Genomic DNA, 21,164 nt, shown 5'->3' with positions numbered 1-21,164 from the left:
AAAAACGCCCTATTGCTTACTGCAGTTTTGAAAAACTGCCAATAAAGAAAAAAACACTAAAGGGTAAAAAAAAAAAATGCAAAAAACAACCCTGCCATGTGGATCTGATGTTTCATATTCCCCTATTGTTTGCCAGCTGACATCTGGCTGCAGCCTTTTTGGCCTCAAAAATTGCTGTGTGGTGATGGCATTTTAGGCTACATTCACACCTTGTTTTTACATACGGGTGCCCGATCCGGCTGGGGGAGGGGAAAACCGGGCGCTCCCATACCCCAGCCGGATCAGCCCGTTACTCCATTTACTTTAATGAGCGAACGGAGTCAAACGGTGACTCCGGTCGGCTCAGTTTTGACCCGTATCTGGTTTTGGACCATACCTAAAACTGTAGTATACTACGGTTTTAGGTCCAGTCAGGAAACCGCATACGGGTCAAAACTGAGCCGACCGGAGTCACCGTTTGACTCCGGTCGGCTCATGAAAGTAAATGGAGTCACAGGCTGATCCGGCTGGGGTATGGGAGCGCCCGGTTTTCCCCTCCCCCAGCTGGATCGGGCACCCGTATGTTAAAATAAGAGGTGTGAATGCAGCCTTAGAGGAGTTTTTGGACACAACTGGTGTGTCTGTTTCTATGGGCCACACGAAGCGCATTTGTAGCACTACAGATGTGCTGACGGCAGTCACAAGCTCCCTGCTGTGGGCGGGTAGTCCTATGTGTCTGCTCATAGCGGACGAATTTCCCACTGTATACATCTATAGTGCCTCCAGCTGTTGCAAAACCAAAGGCTGTCCGGGTATGCTGGGAGTTGTAGTTTTGCAACAGCTGGAAGCACCCTGGTTGAAAAACACCGGTAAAGGAGTCACACAAATGAATCACATGACTTATAATGAAACAAAGGATATAAAAAATTAGGTCTATACTAAAACCCACTATATATATATATATTATATATATATATATATATATATATATACGCCTTAAAAACTGCATCTTTAGGGTATGTTCAGACTACGGATTTGTAGCTCAATCTCCGCTCGCGGAATTCAGCGAGCGGAATCTGGCAGCCAGCGGCTGCAGTAGGACCGCGCGGCACTGTGCCATCACCATTGACGGCTATGCAGTGCTCGAAGACTTCCGCGCAAAGAATGAACATGAACAATTTCAGCGGTGGAATTGTCCGCCGCTGAAATTCTGCAGTGTGAACGGGTCTCGTGGAAGACCCATTCACACAGATGCTAACTTTCACTGTGCGGAATTCCGCAGTGTGAACATACCCTTAGTGTTAAAATGAGGGGTCAGTTTTTAGTGGCATTTTTTTCTGGCCCAAAAAAACCCAGGCCTCACAATAGTTGTGAGGAAAGCCCAGCCTAAATCATATGATCAAATAAAAATTAAAAATAAACACATGTACTAATACACTACACACGATTTTGGGGGAGAACGCCACAAAAACTGCATCAATGATGACGAAAAAAAGATGCAGTTTTCTATAAAAAATAAGCGCTTGGGAAGCCTTTACTTAATGGAGCATGTTTACCCTGCTTCACAACCAGATTGCATTTGCACATAGATTTATCAAAAACGGTGCAGTGGAATATATGCCCAGTTGTCCATAACAACCAATCAGATCGCTTCTTTCATTTTGTAGAGGCATCTGAAAATGAAAGAAGCAAGCTGATTGGTTGCTATGGGCAAGTCAGCAACATTTTCTCTGGACAGGTTTTGACAAATCTCCCCCACCGGCTCTAGATGTCGCTATGTGCATCATCCCTTTCCCATTGCTATGCTCGCCGCGGCCACAAGGTGTCACTGCTTTACAGAGAAGGTGTTCCTATCTAGTGAGCTGTCAGCCCGCCCTCCTCATCAGGTGACGCTGCATTGTTTAGCAAGGTGCAGTTCCAGCTCGCTAGCTCTAGTGGCCGCTGTTCTCCCCCGGCCGGGACTTATTGTAAGCGCCAGCTTCCGGCGGAAGAGGTGACAGAGCAGTTCCCGTGCCCGGAGCCGACGGAGATGCCGCTGGAGAATCTAGAAGAAGAGGGGCTGCCCAAGAACCCGGACCTCCGCATCGCCCAGCTCAAGTTCCTGCTCAGCCTCCCCGAGACCCGCAGCGATGTGCGGCTACGAGCTGAGCTCATGGAGGCCATTACTGACAATAGTGAGTGCTGGTCAGGGGGAGACTGGGCAGCGTGGCCTCTATCTATCTGTTCTAATTGATGTTATCCATTGTTTCCCAACCAGGGTGCCTCCAGCTGTTGCAAAACTACAACTCCCAGCATGCCCGGACAGCCAAAGGCTGTCCGGGCATGCTGGGAGTTGTAGTTTTGCAACAGCTGGAGGCACTCTGGTTGGGAAACACTGATCTAAGACTGACTCCTATAGGACTACAACCCCCATCATGTCCTGCCAGCTGTAGTCAGTATAGGGTATGCATGCCGGTGCTCCCCCTCCCTCACTAACCTATAATAAAGGATATAATGGACTCTCAGGTCATGTGACGTCTGATTCCTCATGAGCCATGGTGACACCTTCTCTATAGTAACAGGATGTCCTGCACAGTGATTGGTTGCCATGATGTTATCTATAGTTCTGTGCGCCCAACCTGTGGTTCTTCAGCTGTTTTGACTACAGCTCCCAACATGTCCAGATGGCTTTTTGGCAGGGAGTAGTAGTTTTTAGCTGCTGGAGAGCCACAGGTTTAGTTAAGGGGTTTCTGGTAATAAAGTGCACCCGTTACACAAGATTAGGGTGCATGCACACCACGTTTTTGCTATACACTTCCCGTATATGGTTTCAAGTTAAAAACTGTACGGAACCATAAAGAAAACTGTATACATTGACTTAACCTTGTAAACCGTATGTCAAAGGCATCATCCGGCTTAGGCTGGGTTCACACCACGTTTTGTTAAATACGGTTCCCGTATACGGCTGGGAAGAGGGGGGCGGGGCTTAATCGCGGCGCCCGCACTCAGCCGTATAGGGGAACCGTATTTAATGCATGTCTATGAGCCGACCGGAGGCTGCGGTTCACTCCGATCGGCTCATAGACATGCATTAAATACGGTTCCCGAATACGGCTGAGTGCAGGCGCCACGATTAAGCCCCGCCCCCTCCTCCCAGCCGTATACGGGAACCGTATTTAACAAAACGTGGTGTGAACCCAGCCTTAGTCCGTTTTGCATCTTGTATGGTTTTGTCCGTTTCTTTATTTTTTTTATTTTTATTTTTTATTTTTATTTTTTTATACCACCTGTACCCAAAACCGTAGACTACCACGTTTTTAGGTCCGGGTGAAAAACTGTTTTAAAGGGGTATTCTGGGCAAAAACATCTTATCCCCTATTGAAAGGATAGGGGATAAGATGTCTTATCGCGGGGGGGGGCGCCTGCCGCTGGGATCTCCCTGCAGCCGTCCGCATTCTATGCGTAGCTGCGCCTAAGGTTTCGGAAACCTCCGGGCTTCCGAGACGGGGACGTGATGTCACACCACGCCCCCTCCATTCATTTCTATGGCAGGGGGCGTAACGGCGTGCCCCCCTGTGATCAGACATCTTATCCCCTATCCTTTCGATAGAGGATAAGATGTTTTTGCCTGAAATACCCCTTTAAACCGTATACTGTCTTTTTATTTATTTATTTTTTTATACAAGGGAGTCAATGGGAACCGTACAGAACTGTGCGAACGGTTCCATCCGGTTTTCACCATACGTTTTTTGACTTTGCACAGTTTTTTTTTCTTGGAATTTCAATCAAACAAGTGAAACTTTATTCAAAATGGAGTGAAAAGTTAAAAACGTATACGCTTTTTTCTTAGCGAATGCAACCGGACATCATTTTTCAAACCGTATACGGTTTTCAACTGTATATGGGTTAAAATTTGTACACACGTTTTTATACAGTTTAGTCAGGTTTTGAGGAATCTGTTTTTCATAAGGGAACTGTATTGAAAAAACATGGTGTGCGTGCACCCTTAGTGGGAGATTTAAATGTTGGGCCCAGAGTAGGGCTCCCGTGTACCATGTTTGAAGGAGGGGCGGTCATACATTCATATTGTTGATCCAGTGTGACCCGTGTGGAGGTCACATGTCTGTGTCTGGAGGGAACAGCTGGTTCAGAAACTGGGGGACTGGGAAGTGTCAGAATGGGGCAGGACAGGATCAGTGGGGATGAAGAAATCAGCTCTGTTATTCTGATCCTGGATAACCTCTTAAGGGGATATCCTGTGGATAGGTGGTTTGACTGCTGGGTCCTGACTGATCCAGAGAACATGTAATTGAGTGGATAGCGGGACAGGGCACCCTCGGCTCCGTTCAGACTATTAAGTCTTTAAAGGGGTACTCCGCCCCTAGACATCTTATCCCCTATCCAAAGGATAGGGGATAAGATGTCAGATCGCCGGGGTCCCGCTGCTGGGGACCCCGGGGATCGCTGCTGCAGCACCCCGCTATCATTAATGCGCAGAGCGAGATCGCTCTGCACGTAATGATGGGAAGTACAGGGGCCGTAGCATCGTTGCGTCACGGCCCCGCCCCTTGTGACATCACGGCTCGCCCCCGTCAATACAAGTCTATGGGAGGGGGCGTGGCGGTCGTCACGCCCCCTGCCATAGACTTGCATTAAGGTGACGGGCCGTGATGTCATGAGGGGTGGAGCCATGACGTCACGCTGCTCCGGCCCCTGTATCGCCCATCATTACGCACAGAGCGAACTCTCTCTGTGCAGTAATGATGGCGGGGTGCGATCCCCGGGGTCCCCAGCAGCGGGACCGCGGCGATCTAACATCTTATCCCCTATCCTTTGGATAGGGGATAAGATGCCAGGGGCGGAGTACCCCTTTAAGGCAGTGTTTCCCAAGTAGGGTGCCTCCAACTGTGGCCAAACTACAACACCCAGCATGCCCGGACAGCCTTTGACTGTCCGGGCATGCTGGGAGTTGTAGTTTGGCCACAGCTGGAGGCACCCTACTTGGGAAACACTGCCTTTAAGGTTTATCATTTAGCTTTGTTCTGTGGGTCCATAAACAGTAGCGTCTGCGCTCCATAGTCATTTAATGCTCCAGGGCAAACATGTACACCCTTGGTCATTAAGTCCCAGACAATGAGGGCACTTTATGGCATCAATGGGGTTAATAATCAGGAGAAATTCAAACCTTCAAACTCTATTTAAAAGAATAGGAATTTCCAGTAAAAAATAATTGGGCTTCATATACAAGAAAATTTAAATAAACAAAAAATTCTTAAAATATTTCCCGGAGGATTAATGCCTATTGGCTGCCAGACGAGGTTGCTATTATTTATGGGGTGACTTAATTCCCTGATTTTCATTGTTGCAATTTAAATTTTTATTAATATACCCAGATTTTGATGGACTGATTCTTCTGTGGTCTCTCTTTCAGATATGGCTCCATATTATGAGGGTCTGTGCAAGCAGCTGGACTGGCAGGTAGATACAGACCTGTTAAACAAGATGAAGAAGGCGAATGAGGAGGAACTGAAGAGGCTGGATGTGCAGCTGGAGGATGCCGAGAAAAACCTGGGCGAGAGTGAGATCAGGGACGCCATGATGGCACGGGCAGAGTATCTGTGCAGGATTGGTGACAAGGTAAGATGGTAAAGGGGCTGTCTCACAAAAGAGTTGGTGTGTCAGCTGGCCGCTCTAGGTTCTATTCACTGCCTGAACTGCTGAGGAACTAGAGATTACGGTAAACCAGGGCTTGACTAATTTGTTATTAATATAAGAGCCAAGGATGCTGTGGTCAGCAGGTATGATGGCTGTTGGGACAATTATTATTATTTTTTTTTAAAGAGATAACTTCCACCTGCTATAAAGATCCTTATATCTGAACTTCCAGCATCACGTCATCGCCATGACCACCTAGGAGTTGCGCATTATTTTTCATACTCCTGTCAATGAATTTGCCCCCTTCACCTAAAGTAATCCCCCACGAGTCGGACTGCAGGGTGCATATATTGGAGCACAGCAGTTGGACCAAGCTAATGTTTAGAAAAGATTTAGATCTTAAAAAATAAATACGAATTATTTATTATTTAACCCCTTAAGGACCAGGCCAATTTTATTTTTGCATTTTCGTTAGAGATGAGCGAAGTTACAGTGATTCGATTTGTCACAAACTGTTCGGCTCGGCAGTTGCTCCAGTGGGCTGGAGACTCTCTCCTAGGACTGTATCCACCTTTTTCCAGCCTACCGGAGCACCTGAAAGCTGAACTAATTTATGCAGGCTAAAGTCAGCAACCGCCGAGCCGAAAAGTTTGTGACAAATCGAATTACTGTAACTTCGCTCATCTCTAATTTTCATTTTTTCCTCCTCGCCTTCTAAAAATCATAACTTTTTATATTTTCATCCACAGACTATTATGAGGGCTTGTTTTTTGCACGACCAGTTGTCCTTTGTTGTGACATCACTCATATTACCATAAAATGTATGGTTCAACCAAAAAAATACAATTTTTGTGGCGGAATTAAAAAGAAAACTGCAATTAAAATTTTTTTGGAAGGTTTCGTTTTCACACGGTACAATTTACATGAAAATACGATCTGTAGATCAATACGATTAAAATGATACTCATGATTCCATACTTTTTTTATTGTACTGCTTTAAAAAAAAAAAACACCTCAAACTTTTTTAACCAAATTACTACGTTTAAAATCCCTCTATTTTGACGACCTATAACTTTATTTTTTTATTTTTTTGTATAAGCGGTGGTATAAGGGCTCATTTTTTTGCACCCTGATCTGAACTTTTTATTGATACCACATTTGCTTATATAAAATTAACTAAATTTTATATAATTTTTATTTTTATTTTTTTGGACTATGATGTGACAAAAAAGCAGCAATATTTTTCAGCGCAGAGCGGGGAATGGCCGCGGCAACTCTCTGTAAAGTGCCGCAGCACAAGGGCATTAAGATGGAGGTGGGGGGGGGGGTTAATGGCAAAAGGGATCAGAGGGAGGGGGGAATAATGGCAAAAGGGGATTAAATATCGCATTAATATCATGAATTTATGCACAAGGGGTAGCCGTGGACATACTTTCACCCTTTGGGGGTACAGTTGCGAAAAAGGTTGAGAACCACTGATCTATAGCAATTCTTTGATTACTAATACTGTTCAGTGCTATGCATAGGACATAGCACTGATCAGTATTATCGGTGATCTTCTGCTCTGCTCGATCTCATACCAGAGCAGAAGACCCCTGGAGACGGACGGAGGCAGGTGAGGAGACCTCCATCCGCCATTATGGATGATTGGATCCCCGCAGCACCGCTGCAGCGATTCAATAATCTAAGTGCCGCACTGCCGTGATCTGTATTGATCACGGCATCTGAGGGCTTAATGGCGGACATCGGCGTGTTTGCTTATGTCCGCTATTACCTGCGGGTCCCTGGCTGCTAACAGCAGCCAGGACCTGCTGTGCATGATGTGAGCATCTGTCCGGTGCTCACGGTCATGTCCATGATGTAAATGCACCAACGCACCATGACGTACATTTACGTCCATTGTCGTTAAGGGTTTAAGGCCCCAAGTGCATTAAAATAGTTTTACTTACCTCCACCTTCATTCCTGTGCTGACTGGAGGCAGAACGGAGGATCAGCGCAGGAAAGGAGGCAAGGTAAATAAAATGTCTGGGATTTGTCGAGCCCTGCAGTAAACTTCACAGCAAATGGAGAGAGAGGTTAAAGTCACTAAAAGTATTTCCCGACTCTTCCTGGGCTGCTGATTGCTTTAAGCTTCCAGTAATTTGTTTTGCAGGAAGGAGCTCTGACTGCCTTTCGGAAGACTTATGACAAAACGGTGGCACTTGGTCATCGGCTGGACATAGTGTTTTACCTCCTGAGGATTGGCTTGTTTTACATGGATAATGACCTCATTACAAGGAACACAGAGAAGGCTCGAAGGTATGACCGGAAATAAGAAAATATTCCTCTATAGTAGAAGAGTATGTTGTGTAATATAAGGGCTTGTAAATGTTCAACACTCGCAATATAAACTCCTGTACTGAAAAGCTATCCCAAAATGTCTTTATAGAAAATCTTTTAGCTGAAAACAGTCCCTGTGCTGTGTTTGACCTTTAGGCATCTGTTTGGGTCACAAGATATAATTTATTAATATAATTCAGCGATTTCAAGTCTATGTATTAAAGTTCGTTTTTTTTTTTTGTTTTCAAAGTCTCATTGAGGAAGGTGGTGACTGGGATCGGAGGAATCGCCTGAAGGTGTACCAGGGACTGTACTGTGTGGCCATTCGAGACTTTAAGCAAGCAGCTGAGCTCTTCTTGGATACAGTTTCCACCTTCACCTCGTATGAGTTGATGGATTACAAGACCTTTGTAACATACACAGTCTATGTCAGTATGATCGCCTTGGATCGACCAGACCTGAGAGAAAAGGTAAGTAAAGTCTAGGGATGGCACTCAAATACATCAGTGGGCTTTAACGCACACATCTTATCTCAGACACCCAAGGATATAGAAAGTGGGATTTGCTATTCAATAAAGTGCAGGTTTACTAAATATGGTGATTAGGGACATAGCTATGTCATAAATGTGAGGTGCGTGTTTACCATCTGGATTATTCTTCTAGCTCTCATAGACCTAAATAGAGAGAGCCTTGCCCGTGCTAGGGAACTTTTTATTGACCCTATAGGTGGAAGTCCCAGTGGGACACGCGCATTAATGGCATATCTTTTGGATACACAATAGAGCCCCTTTACACAACATGGTTTTAACTCCTAGTCATTGGTTTGTTCCTACTACATAGCCCCCATCTGTATGCCTAATACTCCTGCTACAGACTCGCCTTTTAGCCAGAACAGAGAGCCCCTGAAAGAATCATTTGAGGACTCTGTATACAGTATAATGCCTTGTGACTTTTTAAGATGGGAGGTTGTCTTTTGAGGGGAGCAGAGTACAGTATCTCTTCCTGATGCTGTGTTTTCTGTACAGTAGCATCTACCACATAGTTGAAGGACTCCGGTGTATTTTATTATTATTTTTTTTAACCCTATGTGCCCGGGCTGCCAAGCAAAACAAAACAAACTTTAACTCCCTTTCCTACATTCCCCCGTTATGCTGATTTAGGCTTCCTTAATGTCGAAGAGTCAAGTGATGCTCTGCGTATCACTGGCCACAGAGGTACACTGCTGCGGTCGGTGATACGCTGAGCGTCACGTGACAATGGGGGAATGTAGGAAGGTGAGTTAAAGTTTTTGTTTCGCTTGGCAGCCTGGGCACATATGGTTAAAAAAAAAAAAAAACGCACCTGAGTACTTCTTTAAAGTCTAACCACAGAATGAGCTCCCATCGTGTGTATGGGAACCTAGGATTGTTTTGGCTCTGCCTCCACTTACTTGGTAGTGTATCCTGGCAGTTTTTTTCTTTTTTCTGCATGTTTCAAAAAGGAAGGGGGTGTAGACCTGTATTTTTCTTTACATTTCTCCAATATACATAGTCTGAGGTGTATGGTGTTGAGATTTGGGCAGGTTTCCTTTTAACACAGATCTACCTTTTTATTTCAGGTCATCAAAGGTGCAGAAATCCTAGAAGTGTTACACAGTTTGCCCACAGTCCGCCAGTATCTCTTCTCGTTGTACGAGTGCCGTTATTCTGTTTTCTTCCAGTCACTGGGTAAGATCCTAGAGAAGAAATTAATATGGGACTTATAGCTGCTACATTTATTTCTTTTTTAGATTTCCCAGACACATCAATACATTGTAATCTATTGTCTACAGTACAAGTGTCTATAACTGTTCGTATTTCCATTCTTGGTTGCAGCTGCTGTGGAGCAGGAGATGAAGAAGGACTGGCTATTTGCCCCTCATTACAGATACTATGTCCGAGAGATGAGGATTCAGGCCTATAGTCAACTATTGGAATCTTACCGCTCCCTGACACTGGGCTATATGGCTGAAGCTTTTGGGGTTGGAGTAGTATTTATAGACCAGTATGTATTTTTTTTTTTCTTATTATTAATTTTTTTTCTGAAATGTTGTACATTTGATGTCATACTTGTCTCTGGATTTTTGGAGAGTCTTCTGAAACTGGACTCTCAAGAGCAGACAGCTGACATTTGACAGGTTTATGTGTGTATCTAAAGCCGCCTAAAACAGGACAAATAATCAGATTTGACCCTATATAATGGCTGGCAGAACACTTTTATAGGGTAAAGTAAGCTTTCATACCATGGCCTGATGTTCTCCAGGCAATCATTTTATAGTGAAGATACGTTTTAAAAGCTTCCTGTGCTGTATGGCAAAAAAAAAAAAGGCACAAGTAGTCATCAGGACATGTAAGATCTTCAAATAGTTATGGTCCTCTGGTGTGATTGATAGCCTTGGCTTAGAAGTTTATGGGGATTTTCTCCTGCTCTAGACATCCCTGACATGGACAAAGGTGGCAGCAGAGAGAACTTTGGTCATACTAAAAAAAAAAACTACAATTTCTTTGGAACATAGTGCAGCTGTTAATTGTTAGAAGGCTTAAAGAGTACACGTTATTGGGAAAAACTTTGACATGTCCTAGCACTAGGACATGTCAAAGGTTTTTCTAAATGACTGCCCATTTTAAGATTTTTTTAAATAGACCTAATTTAAAATCTGAAACTTTCTGGCACTATTTGCTTTGCAAACATTTTTCCCTCTGGAGTACCTCTTTTAATTTCTGCTGATCTACCCAATCTTCCTGGTGACTGAGGGGGCAGTACTTACAGGCTCAGCCAAATGCAGAACAATGAGAAGGGACATGGCTCTTGGGGTACACGTGCATAATTTTATTTATTGCAGACTTTTTTTTTTTTGTGCGCAATTTCTTTCTTTCGGTGTGTCTTCTTTGAAACTTCTTTGAAACTTGCCAACGATGAAGCTGTATTCTATATGAAAAATAAAAAGATATTTACCTTATATACTCGAGTATAAGCCGACCCCAATATGAGCAGAGGCCCCTAATTTCACCCCAAAAACCCAGAAAAAGTTATTGACTCGACTAGAAGCCTAGGGTGGGAAATACCTCATCCCCCCCCCCTCCCCCATGTCATCATCCAGACCCCCGTCATTAACACACTCATCATCACCCCCCCCCTTCATCATTCCCCCCCCCCCCCTTCATCATCAATGCCTGTCATCATCCCACACCCCCCTTCATCATCACCACCTGTCATCATCCCACCCCCCCCCTTCATCACAGCCTGTCATCATCACCGCCTGTCATCATCCCCTTGTCATCATCCCACACCCCCCTTCATCATCACGCTTGTCAATGTCTGATTTACAGTGGTCTTCAACCTGCGGACCTCCAAATGTTCCAAAACTACAACTACCAGCATGTCCGGGCATGCTGGGAGTTGTAGTTTTGAAACATCTGGAGGTCCGCAGGTTGAAGACCATTGCGGCCTTCGACATCATCCAGCCCCCCTTTTTGTTTTGTACTCGCCTCCGCTCGGCAGGACGTTAGGGTGAGCTGGTCCGGGCCATCTGCCTTCTGTTGCTCATGAACGTCCCTATGCGTTGTCGTCAAGGCAACGTCACTATTCTGGGGCCGGGCCCAAAGCACGGTGAAGACGGACAGCCCGGAACGACTATCCCTCCCCACCGAACGGTCCCTGCAACACAGGTGGCCCGGACCAGCTCACCCTAACGTCCTGCCGAGTGGAGGTGAGTACAAAACAAAAGGGGGGGGGGGGGGGGGTCTGGATGATGGCTGACCGGGCTTGCTGGGAGTTGTAGTTCTGAAACATCTGGAGGTCCGCAGGTTGAAGACCACTGAGGGCGGAGAGTTCACTCGAGTATAAGCCGAGGGGGGTGTTTTCAGCACGAAAAATCGTGCTGAAAAACTCTGCTTATACTCGAGTATATATGGTAACCCCTATGCTCAGGATTGGGGATAAGTGTCTGATCGCAGCCGATCGGACCTCTTTGACCCCTCTCAGACACATGTCCCCTATCCAGTGAAATAGTGGATACGTTTATCTAGAATTTATCTACTTTAAGTCCATTCCACATCTGCAGTTTTATTGAGGCCTATTTTTCCCTCTTTGCTTTAGGGAGCTTTCCAGGTTCATTGCTGCTGGGAGACTGCACTGCAAGATAGACAAAGTGAATGGAATTGTTGAAACAAACAGGTAACGTACAAGGGAGAATGAACATGTGTGGGATATATATTTCACTATATGGTCAAGCAAGCAGCCATGACATTGTGCTATACAAATACTTCTCTCCTCCTGCTATGTTGAATGAGGTAGTTATGTGGCCTAAATTTAAGGATGTAATGCAGTATTATGGCCCTGTCATGTTGCCTACTTATAATTCTTTCTGAATTAATGGATAGCAATAAGAGAAATGCTGTTTATACAGTCTGAAAATTAAGCATTGGTGCATAGAAACTAGAGTCTTTCATGTTAAATAGGCCAAGTTCAGTTAAATCAGTCCAGTTAAATCAAGCGTTACACATGTAGCTCTTTATAAACAAGGTAGGCTCCCAATAGCCAGCACTGAAGTCTCGAATGGGGCTTGCCCATTACCTCTTTATACTAAAGGGGTTGTCCAGTTCCTGAAAAAAGGAGCAGATCATGCTGTGTCTGCAGAAAATCACTTTCCTCATTGCTCTTGTGCCATACTTACTGTGCGGTAATACAGTGGTCCCTCAACATACGGTGGTAATCCGTTCCAAATGGACCATTGTTTGTTGAGGGATCAGTGCAATGTAAAGTATAGGACAGTGGTCTTCAACCTGCGGACCTCCAGATGTTGCAAAACTACAACACCCAGCATGCCCGGACAGCCAATGGCTGTCCGGGCATGCTGGGAGTTGTAGTTTTGCAACATCTGGAGGTCCGCAGGTTGAAGACCACTGGTATTGGAGGTTATACTCTCATGTCCCCGCCGCTCCGGACCTTCACCGCTGCCTGAATGTCGCTTTCCATCACGGTCGCTGCGTCCCCGACGCTCCGGCAAGGCCTCTGCTTCCCCGGCATCCTCGCTCTCCGTTATCACGTCACTACGCACGCCGCTCCTATTGGATGACGGGATGGCGTGCGCAGCGACGTGATGACTACAATGGAGAGCGCGCCAGAGCCCCGAGGACAGGTAAGTGATTGTTAGCGGACCACCCGGGGCACCGTAAACGGCTATCCGGTGACAGCTGAAGCAGTCTGCGCTGCCGGATAGCCGTTTATGCGATGGCCCCGACATACAAAAGCATCGTATGTTGATGCTGCCTTCAACATGCGATGGCCTCTCAGAGGCCATCGTATGTTGAAATGATAGTATGTCGGGGCCATCGTAGGTCGGGGGGGGTCACTGTACATGGCATGTACCAATGGCTGCAAGTGGCGTGTAAAGAAAGACCAGCAGGGACCACGGAGTCATCTTTGCTGGATTTAACAGAATATTTGCTATAAACATAAAGTAGCATTCTTTCAGTATAAAATTCCTCACATTACCTGTAGTTTCATGTTGTGTGTTGTCTTGTAGGCCGGATAGCAAGAACTGGCAGTACCAAGAAACGATAAAGAAAGGTGACTTGTTACTGAACAGAGTACAGAAGCTCTCCCGTGTCATTAACATGTGAAGATGCACTCTTTTAACTGGGGTGAATGATTCAAGTGCTGAAGACCTTTATGTCGTGTATAAATATCTCGCTTACTAGTATTTTGGAAGGTGACTGATGTATACTTAGGGTTTTTACACTTTTACGTTATGTTAACAAATTCAATGCTTATAAAGAGAAAAAAAAAAATTAAAAACAGGAAACCAGAACTTTGTTTTTGTTCTTCTTTGCGTCTGAATAACACACTAAAGAAAAGCAAGGTTACTTGACCCCCTTCTATACATAACTTAAGGACACAGCCTATTTTATTTTTGCTTTTTCGTTTTTCCCTCCTCGCCTTCTAAGCGATAATTTTTTTTTATTTTTTATTTTTTTTTATATATTTCCATCCACAGATCCATATGAGGGCTTGTTTTTTGCATGTCCAATTGTCCTTTTGTAATGACATCACTCATTTTACCATAAAATATATGGTACAACCAAAAACGTTCAGCATTTTTGCAAATTTGAGGGTTTGTTTTTATGCTGTACACTTGGTAAAAATGACGTTTTCTTCTACAGCTTTTCTATTGTACTGCTTTAAATTTTTTTTATTTTTTTTTTACAAAATTAGTATGTTTAAAATCACTGTTTTGAGCACCTATAACTTTCTTATTTTACCATATACGGGGCTCTATGAGGGCTCCTTTTCAACGCCGTGATTTAAAAAAAAAATTTTTCTCGATCGGCTCCATTGGGGGACACAGACCGTGGGTGTATGCTGCTGTCTCTAGGAGGTATGACACTATGGCAACAAAGAAGTCGGCTCCTCCCAGCAGGATATACCCGCCTCCAGGCCCTGAGGTAATCAGTTTTAAGCTTAGTGTCTAAGGAGGTGGACATGGTCTGGAGTTCTCTCCAGACCAGGTCTTATGTTTTATTATTTTCCTAGATTTAGGGATGTGTTAGAATTTTTTTTTTTTTTTATTCCATTTTCTTTCCTGTTTTCAGGTGGGGACTCAGGAACTGCGGCTTACTGTTTCCCCATTGCGAGTAAGGGGGAACAGACATTGCGTATATGCGCTGTTCACCCCCTCTCGCCAACGGTCAGCGCCTGGGTTTGTACCTCATGGGTCCAGATCACCCTATCTCCCTGCTCGCACATGGTAGCCCGGCATGATGCAGGTGATAAAAGCTGGCGGAAGACTTCATAGGAAGACTTCATGAGGTAAGTTCTTCTGACTGAGGTGAGTATATTTCCCTTTCTCCTTAGGTGCAGATTTGCAGCATCTGGAGACGATCAGTTTTTGGCCCACCTTCTCATGGGTCTGATGGGGCTGGCCTGGACAGGGGTTTTCTTAAAAACTGGTGTGAGCAGTGGCTGTTTGAATGGGCAACTTTCTACACTTTATATATGTGTGTGTGGAACGACTGTATGTGTGTTTTTACATTGAAGTGGCTGACAGCCGCGGCGTTCTCTATGCGGGCGCTCTGAGCGCGGGATTACTTTCACTATTGGCAGTGGCTGCTGCCGGCGGCGTCTAGTCCGCTCAGTACCCCGCGAGCGCACATACTTTCACATGTGCGCTCGGGGCAAGGAGCGGGCGCCATTTCGGGACTTCTTGTTAATACTTCGGTGGCTTGGTGTGCTTTAGCTCCGCCCACCCAGAAGCTTCTCTGGGCGCGAACTGTGCACCAATCAGCGCTGTGCGCGCGATTATGGTGGCAGGGGCCAATCAGCGGTGCCCCCTGCTCCTAACACCCCCCCCTTGCTATTGGCCGGCATTTCTCCTCTCTGACAGCTGGAGACCACCACAGGTTCGAGTGTTTCAGTGTTGTGGTTTAATTTTTAAAATCGGTCCATTGTGGTCTATGGGGATCTCAAGGCATGTGAAACAGTAAAATATGCAGACTGTATCAGCAACACAGTGAAATGGAACACAGTCTTAGAGTTAGCCACTCCTGTACTCTGTTAATACTGTAACTCTAAACTGTCTGGTTCTACTGAACCACTTGTTCTGCCTGCTCCACTGCTCCCCCAGACCCCCTGCTACTCTACCCCGGTTGTTCTTCCAGACCCGGTGGGTTCGGCCGCCCCCTCCAGCCTGGGTTCCCTCCCTCTCCCAGTCTATATCCGACTTGGCTCAGGTCTCCCGTTATGTGGGACTGCCTTGGAGAGGCCCTTCCTACACTGCCCTCCGGAGGGTCCCGCTCTCCCCCTATTCTGACGCTCTCGCATCATCATAGAGGTGTGTCATCTGACTCATCCCCCGAGTCTTCTGGCAGGCACGGGCGCTCCCCTCGCAGGCATCGCCCTCGCAGGCATCGCCCTGTCGCCTGTAGCAAGCGTCGCTCCTCTAGAGAATGCTCCCAGGGTCGCCGCTCTGGCTCTCCAGACCCGCGTACCAGGTCAGTCTCTCTCTCTCTTCCAAGGCCTCCTCACACGTTCCCATTTACCTGGAGAACTTGTGGAAGAACTTCTGATTCGGCCTCCGACTCAGAGGACCGCACGGATGTGCCTGATGTGGTGTACTCATTGGTTGCGGCCATAAGAGACACCTTCCAGCTAAAGGACCCAGGAACTTCGGACGTGGTCCAGAAGTTTCCTTTCATCGTGTCCGACCTCTTCCAGGGCTGCCTCACCTTGTTCCTATTCACCTGGAGAACTTGTGGATGAGGTTTCTGATTCGGCCTCCGACTCAGAGGACCGCACGGATGTGCCTGATGTGGTGTACTCAGTGGTTCGGACGTGGCTCCAGAAGTCTCCTTTTTTTTGCCCGACTGGCACTCAAGACTTTCAGCTCTCATGCTGAATTTTACGTCCTGCGGGTATCCGCAGTAAGTTACCCTGACAAGAAGTTTCAGGAAACGAAGAAGGTTCAAGCGCGGTATTCCTTCGCCAAGGACCTCATTGCTCTGTGGACCTCCTCTCCGCCGGTCTCCCGCCTCTCTAAGGCGCCTTCCCGGCCGTTGGCTGATGGGGCTGCCTTCAAGAATCCAGCGGACATGAAGGTGGATATTTTGGCAATCTCTGCCCTTGAGGCAGCAGGTTCTTCCTGCTTTTGCTTCTTCCTGGGTGTCAAAGGCCCTTTTTAGTATGGTCTTCCAACTCCGCTGGGGTAGTCTTCAAGATCCCTCTGGAGGATTTATTTAATCAAGCTCTCCGATGCTCTGCAGCCGGAGTTTTTTCTGTGTTCTGCTTCCATGCGCAGCCACTGTGCTGCCTTTGCCACAGGCTACCTGATAGCCACCGTCCCTTCATGTGGCTTTAAGCCTGGAATGCGGACGCCACCTTCAGGAAATGAGGCGACGGGCGGAAAGAGTTCTTTATTACCTCTGGTAAGGCTCACAGAACCGCTTTCCGTCGTAAGTTTGCCTTTCGGTTCTGCTGACCTTTGGTACCAACAAAAGGTCCAGCCAGGCGCCTTCATGGAAAGAGAGCTCCTCTTTCCGATCCCATTCCTCCCGGAGGTCGGCTATCCGTTCTGGCCATCAGGCACCCGTAGGCCTTCCTTGGCCTGAAGGGTCGCCCCCACCTGCCGACCTCTTCTCGGGTGGTTGGTCGCCTCTCGACCTCCGGGATGCCTGGACATGCAGCTTCAGGGGAACGTTTTTCGAGGTTTAATCCAACCTCTCTGTGGTCTCCAAGAAAGGCGTTTCTGTTCACCCAGTCTTGGTTCTCGAGTATCTCAGCCAGCATCTTGCGTTCCCATCCCGAATGGAGTCTCTAAGTTCGGTGCTGGCGTCCATGGTTCAAGGGGAGTTTTCGTTCCTCAGTGGACATCAAGGATGCCTGCCTCCACTTCTCATTGTTTCCCGGTCATCAGCGGTACCTACGCTCTGCAGTTCCGGACTGTGGCTATCCATTTCGGTCTGGCCACTTCTCCGCGGACCTTTACCAAAGTCCTGTCACCTGTGATAACCTTTTTTTACGGACAACAGTTTCCGTGATTCCTTATTTGGACTACCTCCTGATCTGAGCTCCAGCCAGGACCCAGATCCTGGAGAGCCTTAGTCTCAACCTCCAGACCTCGTCTCCCTTCGGTTGGATGGTCATTTGGGACAAGCCCAACCGCTCTCCTCGGGCTCCAGTTCGATGCAGCCTCTGCCCGCTTTCGACTCCGCTGACTCTTTTCAAGAGTCTGATGCCTTCGGCTCCCTGCTCCAGTTTCCATTCGCTTTTGCATGGATGTCCTGGGTTGATTGGCAGTGGCCGTGGAGGCCGTGCCATTTGCCCAGTTTCATCACCGACCTCTTCAACTGGTGATTTTCTTCCGGTGTGACAGGTCTCCATTGTCTCTTGGCCGCAAGATCGTTCTCTCTCGTCAGGCTTGTTGGTCCCTTCTATGGTGGCTTAGTTTTCCCCCTCATTTTTTTCGGGGGTGTTCCTTCCTGTCCATCCCTGCCAGTCTGTCAGGCTGGGGAGGTGTTTTCAGGGACCCCCCCCCCCGAGAAGCTTTTTTCCCCTTCAACATTTTGGGGCCTAGGGCAATTCTTTGCTTGCTTCTTGGGAATTTTCCTCCTGGGCGGAACTCAGGTTTCCGGCCATTTCAGTTATCTTCAGTCTGGCCGTCTCTGGGATTTGATCTTCTCGGCCGGTCCTCAGTCGTCCAAGGCCACTGGTCCCTACTTCCAGGGGTGTTTGCTGTGATCTGCAACACTTGGGGCGCTCCAGGCGTGGACCTCTGCTTGTCCCGCAACAACCGAAGCGTTACTCTCTCTTGGTCGAGCCTTGCCCTACCTTGTCTATTTGGTGGTCGGGCTTTGCCCTACCATATCTGTTTCCTCCCTTTCTTCTTTTTTCGGCGTCTTGAGGAAACTCTGTGGGAGGTTTCTGCCATTCTAGTGGCCCAGTCTGGGCCCGGCGGGCATGGTACGTTGTCATGGTCAGGCTCCTGAACGACTTAACGTTGCGCCTTCCCTATCGTCCAGACCTCCTATTACCGTCTCTGCTTGACGGCGTGGTGGTCGAGACCGTGGTTTTGAGAGCCGCGGTTTCTCTTCCCAAGTCATTTGCACCATGCTCAAGGCTCGTGAGTCCTCCTCGGCAAAAATTTACCACCGTACCTGGCGGTCTTATTTTAGTTGATATGAAGCAGTAATTTGGGACTTTTTTTTTTATGTTAAGGCTGTTCACCATACAGGATTGTTAACATTTATATTTTGATAGGTCTGACATTTGCACACGCAGAGATACCAAATGTTTTTTGGGGGAAAAGGGGTCATTTAAATTTTTATTGGGGGAGGGAATTTTTTTTTATTTTTATTTAAACACTTTTTATGTCCCCATAGGGGACTATTTATAGCAAAAAAAAAAAAACACTGCAATCACTTTAATAGTGCCAAGCAGCTATATAGGGTGCCCTGGTTGGGAGGAGAGGTTCTATGGTCGAACTGTTATTGTTTCCCTAATCTGTTAAAAATTTTTTTGCGTGTGGTGGTGGTGGTGGTGGTGGTGGTGGTGATTAGAGATGAGCGAACTTACAGTAAAATCGATTCGTCACGAACTTCTCGGCTCGGCAGTTGATGACTTATCCTGCATAAATGAGTTCAGCCAATTTTGGTACAAATAGCGGAATATAAAAAGGTAGCACACAGCACAAAAAATGATACCAATAAAAAGTACAGCTCATCCTCCACTGCAAAAAAATAAGCCCTTACTCAATGGCGTCGGACGAAAAATAAAGTTACGGCTGTTAGAAAATGAATGGCAGAAAAATAATTTTGCTCAGAAAAGGAAAAAGAACATAGAAAGCTATATAAAATGGGTATCGCCATAATCGTACTGACTAGAGATGAGCGAACTTAAAGTAAATTCGATTCGTCACGAACTTCTCGGCTCGGTAGTTGATGGCTTATCCTGCATAAATTAGTTCAGCTTTCAGGTGCTCCCGTGGGCTGGAAAAGGTGGATACAATCCTAGGAGACTCTTTCCTAGGACTGTATCCACATTTTCCAGCCCACCGGAGCACCTGAACTAATTTATGCAGGATAAGTCATCAACTGCCGAGCCAAGAAGTTCGTGACGAATCGAATTTACTGTAATTTCGCTCATCTTTAGTACTGACCCACAGAATAAATATAACATCACTTTTACCGCACAGTGTACACAAAAAAAAAAAATCCAGAAGTATGACAAAATTAAACCTGTAACTTCCACTCACGCCTGAGCTTACCCTCCTTTCCCCTTCAATACCCAAGGGCTCCTCCCGCCTCCTGACCTTCCTCCTTATGGCAGCGAGGACTGTTATCCTGCGTCTGTGGAAGTCGCCCTCTCCCCCCACGATCTCCTTGTGGTTACAGGAAGTTTCCCATATCCATAGGATGGAAGAACTAACTGCAGATACCACTCACCAACTAGCTCGATACACTATGACGTGGAGTCCTTGGAATACCTTCCTCAATTCCCCAACTTTCACTGCTCTTCATCTTAATGCCGCACCTCACTGATCACATTGCTATACGTCGCACGCTGTCATACTACTCCCATCTTCACCCTTGCGCACTGCATCTTGAGCATATATTACTTCAGCTGCTACGTTTCGCAGTCTGTCGTGGGGGGTCTGGAGTGAATCCCACCCGCAGGTAAGATGCTCTCCTTCATGAGACCCTATTATCCTCTCACTACTCCAGCTTTTCTTTCCTCCTCCTCTTTTCACTCACCCCCTTCACCCCTTTTCTCTATTTTTTCTTTCCACCTCTCTCACTTTTAGTCCATGCCACCCTTCCATGTAGACCTACCAACAAGGCCCAACAGGGGTTTCTCACGTGGTATTCCTGTTTGTGACAGCAAACCAGGTCTTCCTTGACTAATGAAATGCCATTACCTTGATATATCAACCCATTTGGGACTTAGTTCCCTTTACTTACTTTCTACCCCATGGGTCTACATTTGTGCCAGTTCTCACAAACCAGGAGTATCTGGCCTCTAGGGCTTTACATACCCTCTGTACTTCTCTGAATTTACTTACTGTCAATATGGAACTTGATTTAATCAGTTTTTTCTTCGTGTATGCGCGGTAGACCATACCTTGCTCGACTGTGTCTTTGACTGTTGCTTTGCTATAATTGTCAATAAAAATTTTGAACTTGTAAAAAAAAAAAAATCAAACCTATATAAGTAGGGTATCATTTTAATCGTATGGACCTACAGAATAAAGGTGTCATTTTTACCGAAAAATGTACAGTGTAGAAACGGAATCCCCTAAAAGTTACAAAATAGCGTTTTTTTTTCAATTTTGTCTCACAATGGTTTTTTTTTTCCGTTTAGCCGTACATTTTTGGGTAAAATGACTCATTACAAAGCAGAATTGGTGGCACAAAAAAATAAGCCATCATATGGATTTTTAGTTGCAAAATTTTGAGTTATGATTTTTTAAAGGTAAGGAGGAAAAAAAGGAAATGCAAAAATGGAAAAACCCCGGGTCCTTAAGGGGTTACATGGGCTGTACAGAATTATTGGCACGCTTAACTTAATATTTGGCTTCACACCGTTTGGAAAAAATAACTGAAATCAGTGGCTTCCTGTAACCAACCATCTATAAGCTTCTTACACCTCTCAGCCGGAATGTTCCTTTGCAAACTGCTCCTGGTCTCTCTTATTCTACTGCCTTTTCCCAACAGCAATTTTA

The 21,164-nt window shown here is 46.2% G+C and overlaps 1 protein-coding gene across 1 annotated transcript; it reads left to right on the top strand.

Annotated features, from left to right (window-relative positions):
• The first annotated feature begins 1,915 nt into the window (after positions 1 to 1,915).
• PSMD6 (proteasome 26S subunit, non-ATPase 6) lies at positions 1,916 to 13,763 on the top strand. Its single transcript, XM_056524535.1, has 8 exons — positions 1,916 to 2,153; positions 5,390 to 5,595; positions 7,767 to 7,912; positions 8,184 to 8,403; positions 9,531 to 9,639; positions 9,787 to 9,955; positions 12,050 to 12,127; positions 13,479 to 13,763. Exons 1-8 carry the CDS (start codon positions 2,009 to 2,011, stop codon positions 13,573 to 13,575), a joined length of 1,170 nt encoding a protein of 389 aa, XP_056380510.1. The 5' UTR covers positions 1,916 to 2,008; the 3' UTR covers positions 13,576 to 13,763.
• Positions 13,764 to 21,164: the final 7,401 nt, after the last annotated feature.

This window comes from Hyla sarda, chromosome 6 (genome assembly GCF_029499605.1).
Source record: "Hyla sarda isolate aHylSar1 chromosome 6, aHylSar1.hap1, whole genome shotgun sequence".
NCBI lineage: Eukaryota > Metazoa > Chordata > Amphibia > Anura > Hylidae > Hyla > Hyla sarda.
This window is presented reverse-complemented; position numbering and strand designations above follow the sequence as displayed.